This window comes from Pristiophorus japonicus, chromosome 9 (assembly GCF_044704955.1).
Source record: "Pristiophorus japonicus isolate sPriJap1 chromosome 9, sPriJap1.hap1, whole genome shotgun sequence".
In the NCBI taxonomy this organism is placed as follows: domain Eukaryota; kingdom Metazoa; phylum Chordata; class Chondrichthyes; family Pristiophoridae; genus Pristiophorus; species Pristiophorus japonicus.
In genome coordinates, this window is record NC_091985.1 from 118,259,409 (window position 1) to 118,269,979 (window position 10,571).

The following is a 10,571-nucleotide window of genomic DNA, read 5'->3' on the forward strand; positions in this document are numbered from 1 at the left end:
CTATTTCCCCAGTACTGATGTCAGCATAATCGGTCTATAATTGCCCGTTTTCTCTCTCCCTCCTTTTTTAAAAAGTGGTGTTACATTAGCTACCCTCTTGTCCATAGGAACTGATCCAGAGTCGATAGACTGTTGGAAAATGATCACCAATGCATCCACTATTTCTAGGGCCACTTCCGCAAGTACTCTGGGATGCAGACTATCAGGCCCCGGGGACTTATCGGCCTTCAATCCCATCAATTTCCCTAACACAATTTCCCACCTAATAAGGATATCCTTCAGTTCCTCCTCACTAGACCCACTGTCCCCTAATACAATCGGAAGGTTATTTGTGTCTTCCTTCGTGAAGACAGAACCGAAGTATTTGTTCAATTGGTCTGCCATTTCTTTGTTCCCCATTATAAATTCACCTGACTCTGACTGCAAGGGACCTACGTTTGTCTTCACTAATCTTTTTCTCTTCATATATTTATTGAAGCTTTTGCAGTCAGTTTTTATGTTCCCTGCAAGCTTCCTCTCGTACTCTATTTCCCCCTCTTAATTAAACCCTTAGTCCTCTTCTGTTGAATTCAAAATTTCTCCCAGTCCTCAGGCTTGTTGCTTTTTCTAGCCAATTTATATGTCTCTTCCTTGGCTTTAACACTATCCTTAATTTCCCTTGTTAGCCATGGTTGAGCCACCTTCCCGGTTTTATTTTTACTCCAGACAGGGATGTACAATTGCTGAAGTTCATCCATATGATCTTTAAATGTTTGCCATTGCTTATCCACCGTCAACCCTTTAAGTATCCTTTGCCAGTCTATTCTAGCCAATTCACACCTCATACCGTCGAAGTTACCTTTCCTTAAGTTCAGAACCCTAGTTTCCGAATTAACTGTGTCACTCTCCATCTTAATAAAGAATTCTACCATATTATGGTCACTCTTCCCCAAGGGGCCTCGCACAACAAGATTGCTAATTAGTCCCTTCTCATTGTACATCACCCAGTCTAGGATGGCCAACTCCCTGGTTGGTTCTTCGACATATTGGTCTAGAAAACCATCCCTAATGCACTCCAGGAAATCCTCCTCCACCACGTTGCTACCAGTTTGGTTAACCCAATCAATATGTAGATTAAAGTCGCCCATGATCTATAATTGAAAATTATCTGCCATATAAGAACTGTTTAACCATTTCTAGGTTAGTACAAATGAAAAGACAGCAGCCTCAGGTAGAAGGTAAACTTTGGTTCTGGCTATGCAAATGTTGTTTAGATAACTGTCCAATTAAATCACCAGAGCTATGTAGATTACAAACAATTTGTACATCCACAGTGGGAGGCAAAAATTACCATATATATGCAATAATCAAAATTGCAAAATAATCAAAACAAAATCACTTCCATGTAACTTTTATTTTGAGATTTCAATTTAAAAACATCAGGATTGGAGAAATATTACTATTAGATAGAATTAAATCCCTCAGAAAGCTTGGTTTTAAATTAATTGTAATAGCAGCACAAAAAGGAGACAAGATCAGTCTTCAGTGCCACCAGTGTATTATTAGGCACTCAGTAAATAAGGACTTCACTCCTGGCAGCACAAACTGTAGCTTTTTGCACTGTAAGAGAAATAAACTTAGGCACTTGACTGTATTGTAGACATTCACTGCTAACTCTTGATCATTGATGGCACAAAACTCCCACACGAATAATGGAAACTAACCTCAATCTGACACAAATTTATCAAAAGGTTTCAGACTGATAAAAACCATATCTTAACCAAAGCTTTCCATAAAAACCCAGTGAGGCATTTTAAGCACAAAAGTGCTTACCCTAAGCATGTACTTAGAATCCGCCATATGGCAAAAGAAAAGTTGTTAACCCACCCAATCTAGAAAAAAAACATTTATTACAAATATATCATTGCTGACTTCTATTATTTACCAAAGGTGCATTGAGGATATAACAGTTAAAATAAACCCTGAAACACTTAAGATTTTAAAGCCTGGGTTGAACAGCAAGCTGTGGGGTATAGGAAAATGTACATCTTATATGCAACCACCACTCCAAAAGATTTTTAAAATCCATAGAAAGGTCTGTAAAAAAATAAAGCTCCTAGATTATTAGCAACCCCCATGGATAAGAAACATACCAATCCATTTTTATGAATTGTTAATGTTGCAAGAATTTACAACCATTTAAAAGATATTTTATAAACTGTACCATCATTAGCTATGCTTGTATTTTTTTTTAAACGTAGTGTTATGATTGCACATGAGGTTTAACATACAAATAAACAGATGCAAAGCATCCTTTAGTGCTACATACAGTCTTCCAGTAAGCCAAACCTTGAGTACAGTACTGGTTTTGGTCCACAGAATCTTGAACCTAGTCTGAAAGGTTTTAAAAACGATGAACGATCACTTGCCCTCGAAAGGGCATTCACTGTAAATCACTCCCCAATTTGGTCTTCAGGGATGTTGCTTCAGTAGAGGACTGCCAGGAAGATATTTGATTCTCAGGGCAGTGAAGTTCTCGGATCGTCATGAAACACCTCGGCATGCAAAGCAGTGTTCTTCAGAATGTCACCTCTTCTGTTCCCAGATTTCTGTCATGTTAATGTCCAAATTCTCAAGGCCTTTCAATGCTTGGATATTTCCAGTGTAGAAAGCTAGATCTGATGCAACAAGCCTGCAGATGAAATGGATTATCTGATTATTCTTGCCCATCTTTTCTATATGCATGACTCTTGCAGCTAACACATGATTCAATAAATCTTAGAATAACTCTTCTCTCTTCCCTCTACTACCTCAGTGCCTATTATGCACCTATATTTTGGCTTACAGATAAAGAGTAAAAGTATACTTCTATGCCAATTATTAATTCTTACGCTCACCCTGCTGAGAAGTTACAATGACCACAGAATGACATTACCTTGTAATTCAGTAAACAGGCAGTAAACTTTTATATTTACCATTTCACAATGTGAATAGCAAAGTTCAAACAAATAACTGAAGCTGAATTGAACAGATGTTCCAGTATTCAACTGCTAAACCTACTAGGAAACATTAGGAGCTTGGAGTTTCCACTCGGTTACGCTGGGTTTTCTTCGGCGCAATTTGCCCGGAATTAGCATAACCAGTGCAAAAGATCACGGAATTTTAAGCGCAAATTACGTTCAGCGCAACTCGGGTTTCCACGATCCTTTGCGCGAGTTTAAAAACATCGCGCTAAAATCCGTCCGCCTACAAAACTGGCCCCAGATCAAATTAATCACCCACGGCGAGTTTTCACTAATTGTGTCCATTTGTAGGCCTTTTAGGAGGCTCTAAAAATTAAGCTGATTCTTTTGGGTCCATAGCGGAAACACTACCCCATGATGTTTAAAAACACCCTTAGAATTACAGCAGCATGAACATCAGAGATTTCCATTCAGAATTATTGATGCAGACATGACACAGTTCAAGTGCACTGCTAACTAATGCAATCCATCACTAAGGATAGTGCTTAGTAGCAGCCGGTAGCATGTGGCAGAAAGCTTGCCTCATTTAGGTCTCCTGATCGTTGGGAATACCAAACGCAGATTGGATGATCGCTTCGTGGCCTCAGTTCAGACTGCAAGTGTGACCCTGAGCTTCCAGTCGGTTGTCACTAATATTCCGCTCTCGGTCTCCTACACTATTCTAATGAAGTTCAACAGAAACTCAAGGACAGCGCCTCATCTTTCGATTAGGCACTTTACAGCCTTCCGAGCTCCAAACTGAGTTAACAATTTCAGATTATAACCACTGCTCCCATTTCTTTGGGACTGTTGGTAATGGTTCTGCTGTTGCCTCCTTTACACCCATTTTATCTTTCTTTACTTGTCCCATTACCATCTCCTTTAGCCTCGCACCATCATACCTTTTGTCATTTAATCTCTCCTGCCTTCCACCCCATCACAGACCTTCCCCCTTTTGTTCTTTCCTCCCCTCCCCCCTTTCCCTGCTTTTGCAATTTAGCACAAAAACCCAACTAGCAATTTGGCTAAAGAGGTTCCTGTGTTTTGTACAAATATTTGATTTGCACATAAAAAGAAACATTTCGGTCAGCAGTGTTTCATACGTATTTATGATCTGCTTTAGTACCTAGACTGAACTAATCTGACGAAACACTCAGGCAGTTTCCCCACGGTTGCAGTGTTTTTTTTTTAAAACACACTCACCCAAAATTGGCGTAACTAGTGCAAAAGATTGCGGAATTTCAAGTGCAAATTGCGATCAGCGCAAATCGAATTGCCGCGATCTTTTGTGCCAGTTCCTTGCTCTAGAAGCTGGCCCCGGCCACAAACTGCCCACACCACCAGATCAAATTAATCACCATGGCGAGTTTCCGTTAATTGCACTCGTTTGTGGGCCTTCGAGGAGGCTCCAAAAGTTAATCTGGTTCTTTTGGACGCAAGGACACCAATAGGAACCTTGCGTCCAAATGAACCAGAGAGAAAAAACATTCTCAGAACAGGCGCTGGTTCAGGCTCGCTGATTACTCCCAAAGCAGAAACTCTATCCCACAGTATTGTGGCACAATGTGAGCCAACAGAAATGCACAAACCCATGCAAAGGTCCTCCATCATTCACAACATTTAAACGGGTCAGCTGTCTCTTCAGGTGAATTTTAAAACTTGAATTGATTCTCAAGAACAACATCTGGGGGGAGAAAGAGAAATGTGTGTATCAACTAAACATTCTTAAAGCAGTTAACAAAAATACAGTGATGTCGTTAACACCAACGCCATGATCTTCAGGTCAACATGTTAATGGATGTTACTGGATGGCGATGGGGAGGCGGGACAAGAAAGTCATGATAATAGTTAGCATCATGCCAGGCACTTCACCCAGCAAGGTGGGGCAATTCTGCACTCATTTGGGAATTATATTAACTGCAAACAACCTCAACTATTCGTACCCCTTGAAGTACAATATATGGTTACTAAATGCAACATGGATTTGAGATTCCTAATCTATTACTGTGCAACATTTCTTTCCTTAACATAATGTAATTCAGCCTGGCTAAATTGAGATAAAACAATCTCCATATTTTATAGCACTCTGCATTTATTGACAGGGAGGGTGTGCAGGAAGAGAGATCTGGGCATGTAGGTACACAAATCTTTGCAGGACAAGTTGAGAAGGTTGTTTAAAAAACATAAGGATGCTTGGCTTGGCTTTATAAATAGAGACATAAAAGCAAGGAAGTCATTGAATATATTTAAAGTGGAGATAGACAGATTTTTGAACGACAAGGGAGCCAAAGGTTATGGGGAGTGGGCAGGGAAGTGGAGTTGAGGCCAAGATCAGATCAGCCATGATCTTATTGAATGGCAGAGCAGCTCGAGGGGCCAAATGGCCTACTCCTGCTCCTATTATGTTCTTATGGTGAACTATAAATCACTCGGTTAGGCCCAGCTAGAGTATTGTGTGCAATTTTAGGAACCACACTTTAAGAAGGATGTCAAGGCCTTGGAGAGGGTGCAGAGATTTTACCAGAATGGTACCAGGAATGCGGGACTTCAGTTACATGGGGAGATGAGAGAATCTGGGGAGATGAGAGAATCTGGGATTATTCCAGTTAGAGCAAAGAAGGTTAAGGGGAGATTCAATAGAGGTGTTCAAAATTATGAGGGACTTTGATAGAGAGACTGTTTCCACTGGTAGGAGTATCGGTAACCAGAGGACAAATATTTAAGATAATTGGCAAAAAATCCAGGGGGGAAAATGAGAACGTTTTTACGATCTGGAAGGCACTGCCTGAAAGAGTGATGGAAGCAGATTCAATAGTAACTTTCAAAAGGAAATTGGATAAATACTTGAAAAGGAGAAATTTACAGGGCTATGGGGAAAATGCAGGTGAGTGGGACTAATTGGATAGCTCTATCAAAGAGCCGCCAGACACGGGACTGAATGGCCTCCTTCTGAACTCTATGATCAGTAGTCCTACGAATCTGACATGGATTCCTGCTCAGTGATTAGCAGGGTGTTGCCTGTCAGGCTATCCTGTCAATCAACAAAGACTTGTTGGCTGAAAACCCAGCCCTTGGAATGATTTTTTTTAACGCCAAATAGCAATCTTTCAACAAATTGCTGTGGAAACGGAGACACAGGATGAAAAGGCAAGTTAAAGCAACTGAAGTTGGAAAAGAACAAATAGGGTATTTAAAAAGATACGATAGAGGAGAGTATGTTAGAGAAAGAGAAACATTTACATTTAAAAAAGGGAGAAAATTAGAGGAAAAACATTACTGGAAGTACTTAAATCCTTATGATTTTATGAAAAATTATGATTTGAGTGATTAATTTAAAATTAATATTACAGTAATGAAACTATTCCTGGTGTCAGAGTAGCTTTACTACTGTGGCATTAGTCAGTTTTGTTTCAACATCACAGTTCACGAGCTGTAGTTACAAACCAGCTACCCGAGAGAGAAATGTCCTTGAATGTTTCAGCAGTTTAAGGGTTAATAAGTATCCATTTGTTTGTGGAATCCCATTAGGCCAGGTATTTAGCATAGGGTTTCAATTAGGGATAAGACTAGTATGCAAACAAAAGTCTAAAAATGCTGAGATTTTATTCCTTTATTGCACTTGTGTAACTTACATAAAATACTAAGATATCTTTTGAGTGTTCTTCCGGCAGCTTTCTTTCCTAACCTGGCTGGTGTGGCACTGAGGTACAAGGAAAATCTCAGATTTGATTCCCAGCCTCTGGTGAATTATATGATCTCAGCTAGGAGACAGTGTAGGTATAACGCCCGGAGTTCAGAATATTTCATAAAGTATATCAATGTATCACTTCCTGCTACCATCTTTTTAGACTTCTAGGATGCAGGCATTTCAACATTATGAGGACGATTACTGATCTAGTAGTAAATTTAGTGCAGATAATGTCTATCTAGATGTAAAGGTGCAGTGACAGCATAGATTTAATAGGACAGTAAAATTCTAGTGTCGGTGGATTGAAAGCATCAACTGGTCAACTCTCTGCTGACTCAGTAAGTAGTTAAACCAGAAGATTCTAGCTTTCAGCCCAGTCTAAAGTGAGGCGCACTATCATTGCTAGAATGAGTTGCAGGCCCCCCAAGGGTTAGGGTAGAAATGCCCATGGTTCCCACTCTTGATCACCATTAATCATTCCTACTGGCAGTGAGAATGTGTTGGTATTGGGCGAATGTTAAACACTCATTGTTAAGTCTCACAATGAATAATAACCACCAGGGCCAGGTACTGGAGAGTGCCCGTCACCCACAGAGCTGTATCCCAGTAGAGTCGTGCCTTCAGGAACAGGAAAGTAGGGGGAGGGGAGAATCAATTCACTTTAGCTACACTACAATTTTCAATACATTAAATCACATGCTCGTCTGCAATTAGACGACAAGAGGGCCATATCTTAATTGTGGATTTATAAACAGAATATACCGAACCATGCTTTTATGCCCTAAAACTCATTTTGTACTGAATTATAGGATTGCATTATCCCGAATGAGTTACTGGATGGAAACACATGGAGATATCTGGGGGACATAACTTGCACTTTTACAACCCTCCACGTGAATAGTGAATGTTGCAGTTACATTCTCATCCAAGGGGGTGAACAGCCAATATGCTGACGTCAAACTTTACACATGAAGTGGGTTTGAAAGGCTGAATTGGAGAAAGAAAATACAAAACTTGTGACACAATGACAGCTTTTACTCAGTTTGTTACAAAAATATTAAATATTACTTTGTAAAAAAAAAAATTAAATATTTAGATTATCTCCACTGGATTCTGGAGTACTGTGTGCAACAAGGTTCACCAGACTGATTCCCGGGATGGCGGGACTGACCTATCAAGAAAGACTGGATCAACTGGGCTTGTATTCACTGGAGTTCAGAAGAATGAGAGGGAATCTCATAGAAACGTTTAAGATTCTGACGGGTTTAGACAGGTTAGATGCAGGAAGAATGTTCCCAATGTTGGGGAAGTCCAGAACCAGGGGTCACAGTCTAAGGATAAGGGGTAAGCCATTTAGGACCGAGATGAGGAGAAACTTCTTCACCCAGAGAGTGGTGAACCTGTGGAATTCTCTACAACAGAAAGTTGTTGAGGCCAATTCACTCAATATATTCAAAAAGAAGTTAGATGTAGTCCTTACTACTAGGGGGATCAAGGGGTATGGTGAGAAAGCAGGAATGGGGTACTGAAGTTGCATGTTCAGCCATGAACTCATTGAATGGCGGTGCAGGCTCGAAGGGCCAAATGGCCTACTCCTGCACCTATTTTCTATGTTGAACAGAGCTGTACAAAGCAAATAGGGTCAGTGTAATGTTAGCCATTATTTCAAACTAGTGCACAAATATCTTCAAAAGGCAAGTGAAAAACAAATAGCAAAGTTGCCATATTGCTGTTAGAATACATTTATTTGAGGTAAATGTTTCGTGTGGTTTCTGGCTTTAACTTTAAAGGTTTATGGAAAAGCGACTGCTTAGGTTTGAGAATGTGACTGGTGAAGGATGTTCCATGTGGCTAATCCTCTTGTTCTTCTCCCGACTGATGATCACCAATACATTTGCTAGATAAAGTAAGTGCTGCCCAGCGTGGCCCAGGTCCCTACAGAAGGGCGTCTGAGGAGCTTTGAATGGCGACATAATACAACTCACAAGGTGGTTTGTTGTGGGTCACAGTGCGGTGATAAGATCAGCCAGAGAGTCAACCTACTCTAACTGTGCCCAGTCCAGTCTGCATATCGGTATGCCAGTAAACCAAGTCAGTGTTTACATGTTGCATGTAATCATGGTCTTAGTCGAAGGGATGGGGAGAGGAGGAATGAGAATAGCAGATGGCTGATATCAGCCTCTTATGACTGATAGGTCGCCTTGTCAGTCAGTGCAAACCTCTCCAAGACCTGAGGCTGCCTACTTCCACCTTCAAAAAAGATTATGGTCTTTGCAGTGGAGCTGGAGGACGATGACTTATCCTGTGGAGACTAAAAATGACAATATGCAAACTTTCAGTTACAAGAATTGCAGTGAAACTGCTGGCACAAATTTGAAAGCTGCTCACTCATACATGCAACCTTGTAGCCCTTTCAGTATTTTGTCTCTGGGGGCTGAGATGCTAATGATCTCTGCGTATCGCTGTTCCTGATTTATATTTATATTTATAATGTGATGCTGTTCTCTCTAGGCCCGGAAGAGGCCTATGCAGAAAATGCTTGTGGAACCAGATCAATAGCATAGCTCAGGAGGTGGCTGATCCAATGCCAGCTGGCAAAGTGCCCAATCTGATGTTGGCAGAACTCCAAACTTTGTACTCTTTATATTTGAGAGTGCTCTTGTCAGCTGCAGACAGGCATATCTGGACTCCCCCAAGGGAAAACCACCTTTAATTTACTAATGGTGGAAAATGAAGAAACTCAATTGGAACTACTGCCGTTTATATATTCTAACATAAGCAAAATAGCCTGCAGCCAGTGGGAAAGCACAAAATACAATCCAGGAAGAGGCAATGATGGCCACATTCCTCTGAACCACAATTATTTATTGCAGTCCCCACTTCTTCTAGTGGGGACTTGGTGCATATAAACACTGATCGCCAATGCCTGATGTTTGAGACCAACAGCAGGACATGTACAGTTTAAACCAAAGAAACTTAAAACACTAATGTATTTTCATTCATCTTCATGCATCCCATTGTGGCCAGATTCAGTAACTTCAGGGTATGTGCTCCCGTCTACAATTACCGTCCGGCTTTTGTATTGCATTAGATTCTAGTGATTTTTAAAATAGATATTTTAATCTTTGTTTCTGCGACCAAACGTTTCCAGCATAACTCAAAACAGTTTGTCACAGAAATCCCCAGTGCATAAAAAATAACAATTGCACGGATAGAGGGGTGTTGTGAAGCAGTGTGTAAATCGATAAGTAGAGAATTGACGAGGTGTGAAGAACTTATTGAGAACTGCACGAAAAAGCTGGTGTGTAGTTCAATAAGTTCCAAGCAGTGTCTTTGTAATGAACTCCTATGGTACTGGGAAATGGTTAGCGCTATTTGCCCGATAGAGGCAGCTGCCCGTGGTAAACATGGTGGGACTATATTGCAAATCAGTTATGCATTTACTGAGATGACAAAGCAAACCTCTACCCGTGCCCAAAGGACAGTCGTTACACACTGGGACATGTTAGCTGAAATTGAGCAAAATCAAAAAACTTGATTGAACCTCACAGGATTGCAAATAAAGAATTAGCCTGAAAAGCAAAATATTTCAATGCACAACGGTCAAAAGGACATTACTGAGGCACAGTTCCACCAAGAGAAACTAACACGGCTACAAGGCAAGTTTACAATATTATCCCAAATCATTCAAGTTCTATAGCTCTGGTAAGTTGAAATTACATTTTCTCTTTCTATGTAATCTCCCAGTACAGTTTATATGTATATTAAATAAGGTAGCTTAAATAATACTGTGATTCAATGTAACTTGGTCACTAATTTGCAAGCAAACCTCGTTCTGTAATAGCGTTTATAGCTGCATATAGGGTGTTTATATCTTCAGTTGATAGCATCCCTCATTAAGA

General features: G+C 40.4%; 1 protein-coding gene across 6 annotated transcripts in view; it reads right to left on the bottom strand.

Moving 5' to 3' along the window:
* Positions 1-1,374: 1,374 nt before the first annotated feature.
* vps54 (VPS54 subunit of GARP complex) overlaps positions 1,375-10,571 on the bottom strand; it is a 142,195-nt gene continuing 132,998 nt past the window's right edge. For 5 of the 6 annotated variants that reach the window (XM_070889763.1, XM_070889760.1, XM_070889759.1 and 2 more), the window contains exons 22-23: positions 4,571-4,665; positions 1,375-2,671 (exon numbers count right to left, since the gene is read on the bottom strand). In XM_070889763.1, the coding sequence (XP_070745864.1) occupies positions 2,566-2,671; positions 4,571-4,665 (201 nt within the window). In that variant the 3' untranslated portion in view covers positions 1,375-2,565. The remainder of the gene's footprint in view (positions 2,672-4,570; positions 4,666-10,571) is intronic. The other variant, XM_070889764.1, reaches the window with a different exon arrangement.